Here is an 18789-nt window from a genome sequence, read left to right as displayed (position 1 = left end):
TGGTCCCCGAGTTCACGCTCGTCGAAAAAGTCGACCTAGTTTTCTGTGCTCGAGTTTAGACTCGTTCCGGGCTAGCGGTCCGTCCGGTTCCTTTTCGTCGCATTCCGAGGGCAACGCTTCGCTCGTCGTGATTTTTACGGTCCCCGGGCCAGCGTAGAGCGAACGTTCGTGGAAAAATTCGGGTCGGACCAGAGTGGGCGGACCTCTCCTAACTGTACCCCAGCACTCTTGTTTCGATCTACCGATCACCGTGGCCGACTAAGAATAACCATTCTACTTGCCATTTCTATCTCCTTTCTACTCGACGCTTATTCATCGTCGCTACCAACGTGAGATATTCTATCGATTGATGATCTAACTTTTAGTCAGCCGGTACCACGCGAGAGGTTCATCTTTATTACGTCAACTTTTTAATATCGACCATCTTGATTTGGTCCTTTCGAAGATTACCACAAAAAGCAATGAGCTCTTTATTATATCGTACTAAAAGGAAATTACCACGTATCTATCGAAGCTGACTTATAATTACACTGATAAAAAGAATGGAGGAGCGTCGGGTTAAAATGGAGACGGATAACTCGTGATAAAAGTTTGACAAAGCGAGCGACGATGAAGTTTTCACTTTTCAGACGAGTGTTGAAGGTGGTCGAAGGAGGGAAATTGCCTACAACCTTTTTAATTTTTGACATTTTTCGCGACACGGTAGAGTCTCGCCGTCCCCGCGATTTATTTTAATCCCGGGGTTTTGCGAGATCGGCCGATTTGAAAAATACGTCAGGCTGTTAGAGCGTCTGAGAGAAGGTAATGAAGCAGCAATACGAGGGACGACGCTTATACAGTCCTTGTCACTTGTCATGCTCCGACGAGCACGCTGCCTAGATCGCATTAATTACGCGTATTAAAGCCTTCTGGTTTCTTCTTGCCACCCACATGGACGCTGGACTTTTATTCCTACGGCGATTATCAAGGTTAATAACCTTCGATATTGCGGATAAAAAAATACAGGCTTGTTGCGACGCAGATGTTTCACCACGATTATGGTGTACTCGGACGAGATCCACAGGTACTGAGAGTTGTGTCGCTTATAGACGATGGTACAGCTTCGTACACGACGGACATAATTATTTTTTATCACGGTAGTGCAATATTTCTGCAATTATTGATACGATGCAATCAATCGACACTTCATCTTAAGGTAGTAAATTCAGTTGTCTTCTTTTAAGAAGAAGAATGGTTAAAATCGTGAAATCGGGATGCACTTGTATGCATAATATTCGGTCAAAGATCACCTTGCAAAACGATATTCTCTTGAATATTCTTTCACGAACATTGCTTTAGAATTCGGGCATATGCACGCTAGTTGCATTAATATTCCACATTAGGGCAACTGACACTATTAATTGGAGCTACTTTGCACTCGTGTCCTTCTCACCCTATCGAATGGTGCCTACGTCGTTTAAATAATTATCCCAAAGGCGATACCAGGTCCAATAGTCCCAACAGGCCCGATACTCTCGGGTCTACGCGATTTTTACGCGAAAAAGAGGTGGCCGTTTGGAAAAGCATCGTCGAAATTTCGGAGCGGAAGGAGCGGGCGAGGCTCCCTCCGTGGCCTTAGCTCGAGACGGCGGGGTCCGCGCGGATGGGGAGGCGTCGGGCCCCGAACGGGCATAACGAGTTTTTGCCGTTGGAAATTTGTTAAGGGGAATGTAAAGAGAATAAGTGGCGATTCCCTTTCTCCCGTCCCTTCGCGTCCGAGCGGCTGGTTCCCGTGGCGTATATAGGAGTCGCAGGCTGACTCGGTTGATTGACTCCCGGGAATTGGAGGCATGGGATACCAGAAACGAGCGGCGCTAGCTTAGCGAGACTTAAAAAGGAACTGGAGCCCCCGATGGTTCGCGGCTGTCTTTTTGCGATCGCGGCGACCCCCTTTAAGCGCGCCCGCGGATCGACGTGCTCGCTCGCGTTTCACGGTGTCTTTCGGCCCTCAGAAACGATCCGATCAGGCCTCTTCGTGCCTTGCCTTCGCCGACGACGTCCCGTGGATACGCTGCCGGATCCACCGATCGATTCGAGACCAACTGCAGTCTTCGCGGATCCATGGGAACCGATCTTTTGCCAATAAAAGACTCCGGCTCCGACGGCCACTACTATCCGCTTCCACTCGTCCCAAGGTTAATGTCTAGGGAACCAAAGACCTTGGGCGGATTGACACAAAAGGATCATCGAAGGAGTATCCGATCGAATTACTAACTACAAATTGACCTCATAGCACGTATGGGCCCATAACCTCATGGAAATAGTAACACTCACATTTGATAATAGTCTTCTGATTCGAAGAGTCTTGGTTTGTATGCGAGTGTTATTATTTCCATCAGTATCCTCTGAGAGTCCATAAAGGTTTAACCAGCAAAGTGACAATTTGGAACCTTGAATTTGGGCAAGTCGTTCTCTATAGAGTCGTTTTCTAAGAAAGTTGAGTCACTCCTCAAGAGTTGAGATAATTATCATTGAGAGACAATCGGATATTCCTAGCCTCTAAATGCTCCCCCAGGTCAAAAGACAACGTACTTTCCGTGTGTACCGATTCCAGCACGTTCGCGAGAAGCTCTCGAAAGGAACCAAGCGCGTCAATTGTTCCAATTAATCGCTGGATCCACCGGAGTGGCTAAAGTGTCGGTCGGCGCCATGGTACGTCGAAGTGAGACGTTGAGTGCGCCTCGTACGTTTCGTGGGTCCCACAAATTCCCATTAGGCGATCTCCTGGACCGCGTCCAGGGGCCCCCGATTCTTCGGACGGTGTTAAACGCCGAACCAGGTTTTTCGTCGGCCTTCGGCCGCCACGGCGTGTTGAATTCGGCGGATTCCAGGCGTCGGGAGCAGGCCGCCAGCCATTGTCACCGTTCGTCCATATTAGCGGCGGCTTCACGGCCGGGAGGGGCCGTGGAGATTAATTAGGGACGATGTTTTAGCGGCAAAAATGAGGCCCGGGCAAGAAACGACGACCATCGGCAGCCGCCTCAGCTCGCGCTAACTAACCGGCCGACGCCAGGGTTCGAGCGGGCCTGCTCGTCGCCCCTGGCAGCAAGAACGTGCTACAAATTAAGCCTGGATAGGCAGGAACCATCTCGAAAATTCGAACCTTCCACCCCTCCTCCTTCAACCCCTCCGTCGTACGGAGTCACTTTGCGCGCTGCGGAGGAATTCCATCGGATTGAAACGTACTATTCCAACCCTCAGTTCGACATTAGAATCTCGAAAAAGTCTAGTCGACGTTTCATATTGCGCGAAAACAGTGGAAGATCGGTCGTTGTCGATCATTTCTTGATCTTAAATTTGAGAATCTCTCTCAGATCCCTTGTGCCCTTTTTTCAACCAAATATTGCTGTATTGTTCAACCTGAGACTGTACACCTTGAGATATATGCAATATTAATTAATTTTATATCGGTGAACCGAGTTCGAGTCAAGTAAGTGTCGTCCAAGAAATTCTACGGTCGCGCGTGTTCCACTCGAGAGTCCGTCGAAGGCAAGATGGCGCGGATCTATATGCGGAGGTACACGGCTTTTAACGATGGTGCAACGAACATAAGAAAGGAACGCAGTTACCAGACCGTTAATTAACGTTCGAGTAACTAACAGTGACAGGTACATCTGGTACAGGATTACGGAATTGAATCCAAACTTGAACCAAATAGCACGGACGTGGAATTGATCTTCGACTAATTGACCGAGATCGAGACTGACCTGGCAAAGATTCGGTGGCCCCTGGTGTCCCTATTTGCTTTCTTTCGAGAAATTTTTATTGCGAAGTACGAAGTAGAGGAACGAAATTATTTGCCCAAAAGTACGTTCAAACCTGATCTCGTTTTCCAGGAAGTGCAAACTACTTACTCGTCTTATCGAAAAAGGGATTAACTGAGGATCGAGTATAAGTAGCAAACCACTCTTAGATAAATCACGCCGTCGCTCGTTTCTTTTTATTATGTTTATTCGATGAGATCGTTCAGCGTCACTGGCAAGCGTTTTTCGAACCGTTTGTGCAAACATACGTTTCGTCGGACACGCGAATGAACGATGGTTGAAGTGGCTTGGAAGAATGGAAAGAGTCTTCGAAGGAAAGGCACGAGGCTGCGTCGAATTCCGTAGACCGACCTCGTTCAATGATTTCGACGCGGATTTCGAAACAGCCGGTCAGAGGCGATCCATGAATACGTCGGCGTCCGTCGCGGCGCTCAGACGCGGCTCTCTTTTGGCAGCGCCGGAACGATTACCGTCGGATTTATCGCGCTCGTTCCGTGTCATCGTGTCATTCATCGCGCGGTCTATTCGGATCCGCGCGCCATTTTATAGACACGCCGCCAATTTTCACCCCCGACCTGTCTCCATAACTTCCGTCTATATTTAAGACACCGGTATTATATTTTACATTTATTCCGCGCCACCTAGCGCCCTCCCCTGCCCCGCGACCGTACAAAACGTTCCTCTAATTTATTCCGCCGCCTGCGAGCCACCACGTTTCATCGTCCGCCATTAATTCGCCGATGCTTTCCCGCCGAAATTTTCCTACAAAGTTTCAAAGTCTTTGTTACGCGTATGATAGATCGTCAGGCTTCAGTCTGGGTAAAAACAGTTCGATAAACTGGTCTGCTTGGGTTTAGGGGGTCGTAAAACTCGTGGATGATTTACAAACGTCGGGGAAGAGCCAGTACGTTCGTAAAACAATTTTCATATTTGAGCAACGGGCGGTGAAAATCTTGTGGTTGCTTAGAACGTTCAACGTTTATCTCTGTTGCACTCATTCTCAATGTTTTTCGCTTACAATGTTATCAAGCTGAATGGTGTACCTCCCTCGATAACGTTCGCCTAAAACCATGCAAAAGAAAAAGAGGGGACTAAAGAAGAATTTAATATTTAACACAGTGTGCAATTTTAATAAAACACTTACTGAAATTAAGCCGGAACTTCAATTAAATGTGTCTCTCGCATTATTGCAAGTAGTGCTTACATAAGAAGACAAAATTTAAAGAAGCTAGACGAGAGTTTGCATACACAAACATTACGTATTAAAAACATTTCTTATTAGAATGTAAACTTATGTTTACTGGGGTATTTGAAAGTAAGAATTTTGAATCGTATCGCGGTAGTTTGGCGTGGGAACGGGGCGTAAGGACGATCCGAATGCTCGCGGATGGAAGAATGGTAGCAGCTCACGGATCGGTGCGAGCAGCGATCGGGCAGGAAGCGGTCTCGCCGGCGCTTTTATCGATCGATTTGCCGTGTCGATCGGCAGCCGAGGCGCTAATGGGTTAGTCAGCTCGAACACGACTCGAGGCACGGCTCCGTGCAACGAGCCGTGCCGCGCGGGACGGAGCGTGCGAAAAATCCCTGCTTCCTTCTCCCTCGCGGGGCTGGCTGCGGCTGCAACATATGTAAATGGCGGTGGTACGCGAGCAGCAGAACGCACACGGGTCGGTCTCTCGCGTGTTCCCTGGACCCGTTTCCAGCCGCTCGTCGCACAGGACCCGAGCTATCTCGCTCGCGGAGACACCGAGTCGCGCCTAGGAATAATAAATAGAGATAGACGAACGCAGATAGCGGATACGGGGAACGCCCGCGTGTCCTGCCCACGCAGAGATTATCTCGAGGAATTATGAGTGACCGCTCGGGCTTCTAGGTTATGCAAAGCTGCTATCGACGCCGCTCGTCCGTGAAACGCTCCACGGTTCTCGATTCCTAAAACTTGGGGTCGCCTCGGGGCCGGAGGTGAAAGCGGTAAAAGCAGACGCTGCGAGCCACCGGTGTCTCCTCTCGCCGTTTGCTAATCACGATCGATTGCAGGCGCCTGGTCGGAAACATCTTTTCTAAAGGTGACGAAAAGTGTCGGGGTCGTTGGGTAACATTCCGCGGTCTTGATGTGGGAACTCTCTCTCTTTCTGGGAGTCTGTTATCCTGATTGCTGGTGACCTCACGGTACTCTAAGAAATCGAGGAACGTTATTTTCGTAGACGAAGGAAGGATCTAATGGTGCAGTAGCTCAAGTGAAAGTTAAGATCAGGTTCATTTTAGGAATCATCGCGAACTTAAAAATATTGAGAATTCCGTGGGAGGGAAACTTAGTATTCCTGACCCCCAGGTGGCTCAGATATAAAATACCTATTACCCAATACGAAATTATCCAGCGATCGTGTGTGTGTAGTACGTTACACGCCTGGATGGCGTTCGTCAACCACCGAAACTCGCTCGAGCGAGTCAGAGACCCCGGTCGCTCGCGCTGGTTGTCTTTCCGTATTTTTTTTTAATTACCCCCGTAATTTATGGATCGCGGCGATCTCGCACGGGCCGCGCGATCGTAACAATAGAAAGAAGCAGTGCACCGACGCCAGTCGTCCGTGAAATGCACCGCGCCGGGCTGTTTTCGCGGCGAGCAGCGTGTTCAACACGCTCGTTGCCTTTATTATCCCGTTCTGTTCCGCGATCGAACGCGCTCGAGCTTATTTTGTAATTGCTGGTATCACGGCCGCCGATCGAGCAGCAACGATCGACACGAAACTCGGCTGCGTTGGCTAATCGCGCGGGGCTCGATTATTCTCGCGACTTCCATCGCGACCGGAGGCGGGCAAAATTGAATTCGAAGAACGAACGACGATTAAAGGATTCTGAATTATTTAAACGTCGACGTCTTAATTTCGATACGCTCTGTTCTATTAATATACTGTAAAGCAATTCCTCGGCTCCTCGATCGTCGTCCTGTTCGGCGCAAAAACGGTCGGGATCGACGGTTCTCGTCGTACGTTTCAATTAGACGCAACAAAAGGCATCCGCGAAGAAACGGATTTTCGCATTTTTGCAACCGACCGCGACCCCGCGTAATTGCGAGCCTCGTTCTTCCGTATGGCGTACCGTTCGAGAAGAATGCCATTCGCGCTCTTAATTCCCTTTTGCACGGGGCACGGAAAGTGAGTTTTTCGTCCTGAAACGCTCTTTAGCGCCGAGTGGCAATTAGCCGTGGAATTAGTCGCGCATTCTGCACGCAGCGCCCCCTATTCGATCTTCTTCTTTGCGCATAAAGTCATTCGAACGGGGCATGTTGCGTCCGGGACTAAGTATTCGGCCCCCTCACCCGAGAAACCTGCTACCCAGAAAACGATCTACACTCCCAGGAAATCAACCTCCCATTCTGACGAAACTTGCCAATAATAATATTCTACATTGTTAAAAATTTCGAAGAACGATGGAGATCGAGTGTTTTAAGAATTCGAACGATCTTGCATGAATTATTTGTGACAGAATATTTTTAAAAAAATGAATGCAAGTACCATCCTAGTCCGATGAAACTTGGCACTCGAGTGGGTAATTTTGTGACATTTCTATTCAAAGTTAATTTTAATTTTTAATTCAAACGATCTTGCATGAATTATTTTTGATAGTGATATTTTAAAAAAATGAACGCGAGTACCACTTCGGAGGACTGTGTGTGTTTTATTGTTAGATAGAAGGTAGGAAGTAAATAGCGTAGTCAGTAGACGAAAAAGTGTGCGGAGAAAATTCGACTAAAGCTTCTCTCTTTCTTTTGTTTCAGACGCCATGGGTAAGTGGACAGGAATTCTCTTCTTCTTTGCGTACTTTCCCGTCCTCCGGTTCTTCTTCCCCGTTCTTGTCCGTCTGGGGCAAGGGTAACCGAGATCGTCGGTAAGCTCGACACGATCGAGTCGATCCTTTCGGCGCACGGAAATCCCTGCGCGCAATTGCCGCGCACGCACTTTAATGATCGTAATTAACGAAGCGGCTCCGCTACACTTGTAACTCCCGCGTCGCGTCTTGGTTTTCATGCCGCGTGCTCCGGTCCCCGTTCGAGAAAACTCGTCGAACGATTTAATCGCGGCCGCCTCGGAATCGACGATCCGCAGGACACTTCGCGTACAGTACGACTCAGTATTTCGCATTTTTCTCGTCTCTAAACGATCCTCTTATAATTTTCAAGATTCAAACGAGCTTTCGAGTCACGCGAGATCAATTTTAAAATGGCGAATTGAGTAAACTCTTTTTAAATTTTGAAAAGATCTTCTTTGCTACTCAGAGGATCCAACAGTTTCGGGACTAAGGAGCTCGCGTTTTCAGTTGTTGCACCAGCAAGAAATTGTGTAACGAAGCCCTGCTACATTATGCAAGCTCATGACTCTTCCGTGCTCGCGACTCGTATTGGAAAAACTCGTTCTCATTTAGTAATCATACGTAAAACCGACTCCCGAAGCGCAAAGAAGTTTTATAAAAAGCAGTTTGCTCCGAGTGACACGTGTACCGTTGACGTTAGACGAAATTAACCTTACAAGCTCGATTCTCGGTTTTCCGTGTATCATCGATCCGATCACGCATCGACGGATAACACCTCGGGCCAAGTGGAATTATTCGATCGGAAGTTGCCTGTCGAGACCCGATTAATAATAATAATTTAATAGTTTAAATGGTGCTGTCTTGCAACCGACGAGTCGCTCGAGTTTGTCGATCTATTCGATCCGAGGTTTTCATCCGGCGATCGATGATGGACAGAAAACCAAGAATCGAACTTGTAAGGTTAATTTTACCTAATGCCAACTGTACACGTGTCGTTCGAAGTAAAGTGCTTTTTATGAAACTTTTTTGCCCCTCGAAAGTGGAATTCGCGCCATGATTAATAAATGAAGACAAGTTTCTCCTGACGCAAGTTCCGGACGGAGAAGTCATAATCTTGCTTACTATTCGACCATTACAATTATAGATCCGGACTGTAATGTTTTAATATCGCTATCGCTGTTTTTACGGACACGAACGATCACGCTAAAGGGCCTGAGGTGTACTGGGAACGACGCTTCACCCTTTCGAGCATAGTTACCAGGGACATAATCGCGACAGGTTCGACTTTACGAACAAGGATTGACAGGGACTGTACTCCGCGACGATCGTCGAGCGATCTTGCGCGGCTACCGATCCGTTTCTGGTCTCCCGTGGACGTTTCTTCGGATCGGTTCTCTCTGTCGCGCGCGCCACAGTAACGAGGCGCTCCAGCGGCTTAATTAGATTAATTAGATTGCAGTCGAGGCGGATCGCGCGTTCCAAGATCTGTCGTGATCCGCGATCGACGCTTCCGACGTTACGTTTTCATTTCTGCTCGATCGATTTGCAAATTGACCGATATCCATTATCTAACACATTTCCAACATCCAACCATACGATTTCACGCGTGGTCCAACTATTAAAATAATTAAAAAGTAGTCTTTCCCATATTAAAATTGAAAAATCTTATTCTAATTTATTTGCAATCTTCGATACTCCGTTGATATAGAACCGTCGCTCTAACTATTAAAATAATTAAAAAGGAGTCTTTCTCGTATAACATACGTGTTTTAAGTAATTTCTCCGCCGTTTAGAATTGAAATATATGGAAAACTCGACCCGCAGAAAATCTTATTCTAATTTATCTTCGATCAATTAAGCAATCTTCGATCTTCCGTTGATATTAAAACGTCACTTTGTTCGTCACAGTTTGATTGGAGGATTTTTGTCGTCCCGGGGCCCGGGGTATCGCGCATTCATGAATAGGTTTTTCGTGAAGCGCGTCCGCATGGTAATTCATCTAAATCGTATATCAAAACCGTAATCTACCGTACACACGCGGCGCCGTGGAATCCTTAACGATGTAATTAATATGTAAACTGTAAAATCTGTCCGGCAGAGAGTCGGCGTCCTATAAATATGTATGCGACACATCGGGGCCCGGGTGCATTCTTCATTATAGATCGCCTCGAAGCGACGTCGCCATTTTATTTTTTTTTTTTTTCGGCTCGATATCGTCCTTTACTCGAATCCGTCTCTCTCGTTTTCCACGCGCACTTTAGACTTTATCGGCACGATCTTCGTCCATTCCATAAGTAATATCGATAACTTAAATTCCGCGCGCATGAATATTCATGGCGTCGGTGGGTTTGTCGCGCGTACAGTGTAGCAAACCCGCAGACGATTTACGATCGCGCGTACGAGAGATCGACGCGTGTTTCGCACTTTTTGGGATAACCACGGGCGGAGGAAACGCCCTCCGGCCACGAATTATCAGAGATAATTCGTTCGGGGCCGCGCGTCGATGTAATTAATATATAAACGACGAAAGTCCGTACACGGACGCCTATAAATATTTATGCATTGTATTATTCAGCGAATAGAAAATTACACTAACGTCGCGCGTATAATATTCGAGGAGATAATGACTCGAGATGGAGAAAGAAACGCGAGTTATCGATCCCCCTCGACCCTTTATTCCGTCGGTAGATCTCGTTATCGGCGCGGGAAAAATGGTCGCCGCGGTATGTTCGCGGTCGCGATAAATATCCTTCGGTGCGTGAATTATTTTAATAAGTCGACGAGGAAAAGGTGCCCGCCCCGCGAGTTATCGATCCCCGCGACCCTTTATTCCGTCGGTCGATCTCGTTATCAACGCCGTGGAAAAATGGTCGCCGCGGTTATGTTCGCGTCGCAATAAATCCGTGGCACGGTTGAATTATTTTAATCGTACGGGAATCGTGTTCGAGGAGCAAGGGCGACGCGTCGAACACGGAATAAAGTCGGAGGAGCAATATGCAAATTCCTGGGCATCGATTATGCAGAATTTCCTCCGCGGGATCGAACGATATTGAATGAAGTTATTTCCAGGTCGTTATAGGACGTCGGTGCACGTTCGATCCGCTCGTTTTCTAATTTTGGCGCGACTCATTCACGGGGAAATATGCCCGTTTCAATCGGGATCGTCGATAATTCAGAAACGAGCGGTGATTAGGGGAAAACGTACGGAAACGGAACATTTTGTGAATCGTCGCGGGTCGAGTTTCACATTTGTGATGTAAACAAAGTTTAAAAAAGTATCGATAGCCTTATAAGATGGTCCGGGGTTTGCTTTCCGGTGGCTGTGTATGTTCGAATACAGAAAGATTCGACTAGTTTGAACGCTCTCGCTGCTGGGCCCGCATAAAAACCCTCCTCGCTGGGCCGACTTTTTGGTCGTTAATTAGTTGCATTTTTTTACGATTCCTCGCCGCGTTGCACACACGAGCAATAGCTCTTTGAAGGGGCGAGATACAGACGAATGGACGTTGGGAGAAGGTAATGGAGGAAGGAAAAGAGGAAGACCGCGCGCGAGTTAATTTTTAAACCTCTCTCCTCGCATAATGTTCGCCATTGTGCGTTCCTCGGGTTTTCCTTCGCAGAAATCGACGCAAAATGCGCTCATTATGTATTCTAAGTTTCGAAAAAAACGCAGGAATACCTCCCAATAGAATTTAATTTCACAATTCGCTGATAAATAAAATCTTGCTAGCATCGTAAAACTATCCGTGTCGCTGTATCCTATCTTTTTTTTTCTATGGGATCAATGAATTCAAAACAGTTTAATCCATGAAAAGGAAAGCGTTTGTTGTGTGTCTCGTGCGTGTAAAAAAGAACTCGATACTTCTTGTCTTACACGTACGTCGTGCGAGCCAAATTGCGAAAGGGTTAAGCGTAATTACCACTCGCGCACCAAAGTGTTCATTAACGACCCGTGTCGTGGGACCGACAGGTTACGGCCCGATGCCAGGGACTCCTCTACATTGTGTCGAATCAGTTGCGACTCGATCATCCCGTCTCTTCGAGGATAATTAAAAGAGCATTTCAGGGCCCGAGGTTGATGATCCTGGGAAAGTCGCGACGAGCTGGGAATTCTCGACTTGTCGCGCGTTCTGCGAGCCGTATACGCAATCGTGATAGCATAATTTCATGTTCTACCGTACCCGGGGGGATACCAAAGTTCATCCCTCAAGGACTACTTACATTTTTAAATTCAACGTTGGAGGAAATAAATTCGAATACGAAAATAAATCCTGAGTCAAATTTTAAGTTAACTTCAAGTTGTTTGGTGTTAAAACGGTGTTACTCTAAGCGTGGTTTGGAGCACCTGCTGGATCCTTCGCGACTAATTCCTCGTGAGCGGTGTCACTTTCGCCGGAGCGACAACCCGATACACTGTGTTACTTTAACGCGCCATAAAATCTGCATAACGGAAGCCCGGCGGAGAGCGTGCGGTCGGGACGAATGGCGGGACCGGGCGCGGGTTAATTAAAAAAATTCAGTAGCCGCGGTAAATGAGGAAAATTAAATTTTATGGGAACGCGGTTAATCCCGTGGTACGCGACCGGTATTTATTGGCTACCGGTTCCCGGATCGCGTCTGACGTAATGGGAACGATTTTCGGGGAAGGATCATCGTCCCGATAAGATAAGCACCCTTCGGCGTCGCTTCTGTTGCCTCTTTTACGACCCGGCGTATACACGCCGACGTTCTTCGACACCTAGGTCCATCCCCCAAACCAGAGTCCGTCCAGACACTCCCCCGTGTCTCCCCGGTAATGGCTGCCTGTTTGTCGGATCGTGCAACAATTAGAATGCAAATCTACTAGGTCCCAGGCGCGTGTAAAACTCCGCTTCTGCCCTCCGTTGGCTGGAAAGCCGTAAAATCTCGAGGTTCCGTATAAATCAGCGGGATGAAAATTAGTCGGTTTAATTAATACGAGCGCCAGGTTATTTCGACCAGCCGCCATTTTAAACGAGGCTGATCGCTTACCGACAGATTTTCGTTACGAATATCGTTAATAAGGCCTCGGGGCGTACACGAGAGTCGTGTAATCTCGATTGGCTGATTAGACTTTTACGGTTGTCGGGTGTCAATAACAACGATCAGGATTTAATTTAACGGGGCGTAAAAATCGCGTGCGCCACGGTGACTTCGATGCGTGAATTTTAGGCGTGCTCGAAGACATCCCTCTGCTCGTTTTTTAATACTTCTTGGTCGTGAAGTTCTTCGAGTAAATTATTTTCGAAGACGCTGATTTTAACAACTTCTTCGGTAAGGGAATTTTAATTTTTTTTTTATAGAATAAATTTGAAAACGAATCTGAAACATGGTCGCTTAAATTATTTTGGAAGACGTTGATCTCAATAACTTCTTCGACAGAATTTTATCTGTATGTAAATTGTTTATTCGCGTGAATATTGCAGTCAATGTTTTCGTAGACTATTTTCTCTCCCTCGTAAATTCGTACCAATAAATTTCCCAAGAGTCCAACGAGGAGTGAAAACGAATCTGTGAATAAAATCGGCGAACGCGGAGTGATTCTTGCCCGTAAGCAGGTTGGTTCTCCGAGACGATATGGGCCCTTAAAACGAACCTGACCGAAAGTGTTCCATCCATATGATCATAAAAGAATCGCGACGCTGCGGCGGATCGTTCGTTACGGGCCCAGTACGGGCGAGAGACCGCAAGCAGAAGCGGTTCGAAGATACAGAGATCCTTACGAGCGAAAATACGACAGTATTAAAGTCGGTTTTACATCGGCCAGGAATGGATACGAGCCGGTTAGCGTCGATCGTAGCGGGGATTTTCCTAGCGGGCGCGTATCGCCCCTCGGATTTGCCCCTAATAGCGATTCTTACGAGTTCCGAGACACCGCGGAGTTTTCCGATGCTCGAACGGTCCCTCGAACGACTGTTTGGTCGGTTTACACGAGAAACGAGCGCCGGAGTTGCCTTCTCTTGGCTCGTAATATTTATTAGGCGATAAAGGCGCGAACGAATTCGGGCCAGAGTCGAGAGAAAAGGGCTAGGCGATCGGCCCTCGAGCCGCGAGATGACGCGATTTTTCCAATCAGTTGGCCTCTAAAGTAGCTTGAAAGTGTCCCATACCTCCCCGTTCCTTGTAACTTCGGTTTGGCTTTACGACTTTGCGGCTCGCGGTCGAACCTGTGTCTCTCTGCATCCTGTTCTACTTGCAGTTTGTAGGTTGTGTACGAGAAACTCGGGGAAAAGCGGGCTCGAAAACAGTGAAAGCAGGGTCCTTGTAAATTACCGTGGCAATCATTAGTCGATGAATAAAGTCATTCGTAACCGACCACTGATATTAATTTGGTACCACAGACTTTGTGCTTATTCTCACGTGCATTCTTGGTATAATATACACGGTAAAATTTTAATGGGAGATTCTAGAGGCCAAAATAAGACGAAAATCAAGGATACTAATTTGTTGATTGAGGCTTCGTTAAAAAGTTATAAAAACATTTCCGGCCACACAGTATATTTTCGGTAAAGAATTTTTTTCTCGAAACTGCGTAGGACTTCGAGGATATGTGTATTGACCAAAACTGATTGTAATTGACCCCTGTATCCAAAAATAATTTTTTTAGAACGATTTGAAACTTTTCAATTTCGTCGAATGTCAGGGGAATCATCATTCATGGTCAGACATTGTATTATCGGTAAAGAATTTTTTCCTCCTAAGTGCGTAGGATTTCGGGGGTATGTCTATTCACCAAAAGTGATTATAATCGATCTCCGCAATCGAAAATAATTTTTCCGTGAATGATTTGAAATTTTTTCATTTAATTTTTTAAGAGGAAAATCTCTAGAATCTCCCATTAAAATTTTTTCCAGGGTTAGCCGAACACCCTGTATGTTAGTTCAATTCTAAGAATTTTTGTAATTTACAATATCTCTCTCTTCTCCAACACCTCGAACCATACATTCTACGCTTTTAATTTCCAAAAATTCCAGAGCAGTTCCCAGCGAAAAGAAATCGAAATTCCCCCCCCGTAATTTCCTCGTGGCAGCCACGCATCTTTCCTCGTGGATGAAGTTGCGGTCGCTCAACAAATAGATTACGTGCCCGTGGAGGGGTTTTCCAGGCGTATCCTCGCCGATGCCACTCACGTACTTAACCGCCTTTTCCCGTGCCCTCCAAAAATTGCAACGCGTTAGCCCGGGATCCGCTAACCATTCCATTATTAAATCTACGCCCGTACTACCGTATGCCGCGCGAAAGCGTGGAACCGATGGCTCTCCGAAGGGGGCCGGCATTAAGATTCAACGAACGTAGGAGCCATCGAAACGGCGGAGACGGCAAACGACACGATTCGCGGAGGCTGCCGGATAGATTAACCGTAATAACTTCGTTCGAGTCGTGTATCGTGCGGTCGCGCTTAATCGCGCTGCGATAACGCATCTTAATTGGCACGCCGTTTACCTCGTTCATTTCCCCGCGTTACGGAGCGTTCGTTGGCAATCTTGCGACCGGGATCTGTCTTTAATCCGAGCGGAACAGAATTATCCGAAACTTTGCTGCTTCGATCGTAAATAAAAGTTTCGTCCCTGTTTTGGACCTCGTGCGTTGCTTCGATCTATTTTTCGGTGACTTTTTCGGATCAAAGTACACTGATTCCCGTGGAAAGGGGTTCGCTGAAACTTGCCGTGATAAATGAGAACTGTTTTAGAAGAAACTTCGTGGCCCGCGCGAGAAGAAAATGGATAGAACCGACAAGCCAACATTTTTCATATCTCAGGTTTGCTTTTCCAACCCTCTGCGGTCCTGTTTCGCGGATAACTGTATTTCTTTTTTGAAATTTCACCCCTCTTTATATTTGATTTTGTTAGGTTCAAGTTCTTTCGCTGGTCGGACAAGGTTATCGCGAAGCAAATAAATGTTAATGTATGTATAAGAACGCAAACCAATATAAAGAACACGAGATCTACAAGAGAGATTGTCGTCCTTGTTTTTAACTTATTAAAGTGTTTGAATTTGATTTTCTGATGCGACGATAAAGTAACCGAGGAGGGTTTCGAGTAATTAATTTCTTGTATGTTTTCTCGATTAATTTTGGATCGTATCAACGTTCTTTATGCGTTCCTCGGAGGGACGAATCCATATCGTCACGCACACGCGACGCGTTTCCTCGGAAATATCTTCACCAATTAAAACGTCTCCCGTCCCCTCGCGATGGTTTTTCCACGCAATAACTACTTACTAAATTCTTTTAATCGTCGCTGGTACCAATAAGAGGAAAATATATTTACAATTTTATTCCTCGCATCGTTAAATGTAAAATAAAACGTATTATCATTTACACTAATTATTTCTTCCGCACCTGTTCGCGATATTCTCGTCCTAAGCGTGTTTCTCGTAAACGAATAAACGAAATCGCGGTTGTTCGGCAGCTGATTACCGTTTTCCTCGAAGAATTTGATAAGCGCGCTATCTACGTAGCTTCCTTTATAAAAATTACATTACGAAGGAGCAAGGAAGATTCATAGGATGTCGGAGGCCCGGTTGAAAATCCGGGAATACCGCGTTAAATGCGAATCGCTCCTTTCAACAGCTTCGTGTACGCGATTCGCAGATTTAATTTCCCATTAGAGTAATCACACGTTGTTCCTCGTTAGAGTTGCTCGTTTGTCAGACTCGCTAACGTTTGACGCTAATCCACGTAACGATGGAAGCGTTTCATTAGAAGCGTTCGAATCGTCCGGAGATCGTCGCGCGATTCGAACGATTTTTTTACAAATCTCGTCGACGTATCGTGAAAATCTCGACCGGCCGTTCCGCGGGTCAGAGACGATTAAAAAGAAGTTAATTATCGGGTGGAACGTCGTTGGTAATCGTCGCGCGAACCGGCTCGTTGCTTCCTCGCTAGATTTTACTTTCAAATGGCCGGGGGGCATTCTCCTAAGATTGCTATTCGCGATCCGGTGCACCCTGTTTCGACCCCGCGTCCAGGCCCCAATTACGTCCTGGGCTTTAATTATTCCACGCGGAACGATCTCGTTCGCCGGCAATCGAACTTCCGACGCGTCGACAACGATTCGACGGTTACCGAAAGGGTCCATCAATTTTTCAGAGGCCAATATTTTCGATGGAACCAGTTCCGTGTAGTAAAATCGATATCAATTTCCATTTTATAGAAAGCGAGGCAGACTTGGTAATCGAAACGAAGAGTGACCGACAGCTGGAGCAAAAATGAATCGAAGATGTGGAATGTTATTGGTTCGTACTGGGCTCCATTTCGAAAAAAATTCGCTTCGAAAATTTTTGGGGCACGCTGTTGTGTCTGATCATTGCTCACTGGTTCTACTTAAGGCTTGTGTGGCTTTGATGTTTCTTTTAATTATTTGGGTCGGTTTAATAGGCATCTGCTTCAGTAATTCAAAATTGTCATCGTGTAGAGTAATGATTCTTAAAATGAAACCGTGATTCGTAAATTGAACACTTCAAAGTGGAATGAAGCGTGAAAGACATCAGCAGATATCGCTGTGTATAAACATGTGCTTGCCAACAAGCGACGTTCATTTAACGAATCATTACTGTAAGATGACAGTATCGAGGTGTTTGTTCTGTTTTGATCGCAAAAATGTACACGTTCCGTAAATAGAAGAGAACCGTGGGTCCGCGCGATAATGACCGGTCGGTTTCGGGAGCAGAAATATGACAGGGCACCGTTTGCGGCTGCGGTTCCCCGATAAATCTCGTGCCCCCCGTGCCCCACCGTGTCGGCCGTCCGATCGGCATGCCCCGCCGCGGAGAAGAACGGTCCGCGGCGGCACGATTTACCGGCAAAACGAGTGGAACCGCCGCGAAAAACCGGAACGTTCCTGACGGACGGGTGACTAAATCGACCCTAAAGTAGTACCGTCGCCGGACACAAAGGGGAACACGAGGCCTATGGAACCAGAACGAGGAGAGAAACAGACGTAGCCGCCGCGTAAGGGAGGGAGTCGTCGAGCCTCGGGGGCCTCTTCTTGCCGTCGCCCCCTGTTCCCCTCAGAAAAAGTTCGCGCCTGTGATCTCACCGCGCGAGAAGGATTTAGAGTTGTTTATCTACTTATTATGTCAGCCCGGGCTAATTGGGCATATTTGAGGATCGGTCCCGGAGCGGATGCTCGCACGTATCCCGTATAAAAGAGGTCGAGGTGGTTTCCGTCCCCCTCTCCCGCCCCGCCATCTCGTCGCGTTGGTTGCTCCACGTTCGTGGCATTTCGCGGGGGCCCACGATTACAAGGGGATAATGTCTGGCCACGGAAGAGAGCTCCCCCCGATCCCGGTCCCTTTCCACTCCGCGGGAGCAAGAACGGTCGCATAACTGTCGGCGATCATGACTCCGGCCGCCATCCGTCTTTAGGGAACTATCGCACCATCAAGTATCCTCCGGGCCCCACCGGTGCTCTTTTTCCGCCCTGGTACCCGGTGCTCCGCCTTTTTCTGCGTCCTCGACTCCAGTTCGGAGCGGCCGTGTCCGCCTCGCCGAAAGATGCATCGCTTCATTCCGCGCCGCCGGACGCAGATTCGCCGCTACCGAGCGGAACGGAACGGAATGTCCCGCTCCCCGGCTCGAATCGGGCCCGGGGAGGGGGGCATTATCGGTGATCGATCTCGAAGGGTACGCTACTCGGGCCCCGGGGATCGACGCTGGATCACGGAATCGCGGCGCGCTGATACCGTTTCGCGTCGAAATTCCAGCGGCCCGTTCACGCGCGCCTCCGTCCCGGACGATTGCGTTTTTTCGGGAGCGGTTTTAAAGGGGAGCCGCTGGTCGATACACGAGATCCGTGAGATAATTCGTTTAGGCTACCGCGTACTAGCAGACGCTCGCGGTTTCATCCATATTTGGAGCTCCATTAATGGCAAATGGCGGCTTAACCACGAATTAATAACCCGACCAGTGTATTTCGCAGATGTTGCATCACCTTGTCCGTTTCTTGTACGTATTCTAAACCCACGTTAACGCACATATGCTAAAGTGCATAACGGTTCTGGGTAATCTTGGACCAGGTTTCCTAAGTTGCAACGACTGTGCATCGATCATGCATGGCCTCACAGACAGGCCCCTGAACATCTCGCGCCGCAGGGTGGGCAGGTGTTTTGTAATATCTGAGGAACTGTCCGCCTAAGTGTTTCTACAATATTAGTT

At 47.4% G+C, this 18789-nt stretch overlaps 1 protein-coding gene across 4 annotated transcripts in view; it reads left to right on the top strand.

Moving 5' to 3' along the window:
* The window catches only part of LOC122399100 (homeobox protein homothorax), a 500548-nt gene that overhangs the window by 207849 nt on the left and 273910 nt on the right, over positions 1 to 18789 (top strand). For all 4 annotated transcript variants that reach the window (XM_043399504.1, XM_043399502.1, XM_043399501.1 and 1 more), the window contains exon 8: positions 7582 to 7590. In XM_043399504.1, coding sequence (XP_043255439.1) covers positions 7582 to 7590 — 9 coding nt within the window. The remainder of the gene's footprint in view (positions 1 to 7581; positions 7591 to 18789) is intronic.

This window comes from Colletes gigas, unplaced genomic scaffold (genome assembly GCF_013123115.1).
Source record: "Colletes gigas isolate AHSC1104 unplaced genomic scaffold, ASM1312311v1 Colletes_gigas_Sc00012, whole genome shotgun sequence".
In the NCBI taxonomy this organism is placed as follows: Eukaryota; Metazoa; Arthropoda; class Insecta; order Hymenoptera; family Colletidae; genus Colletes; species Colletes gigas.
This window is presented reverse-complemented; position numbering and strand designations above follow the sequence as displayed.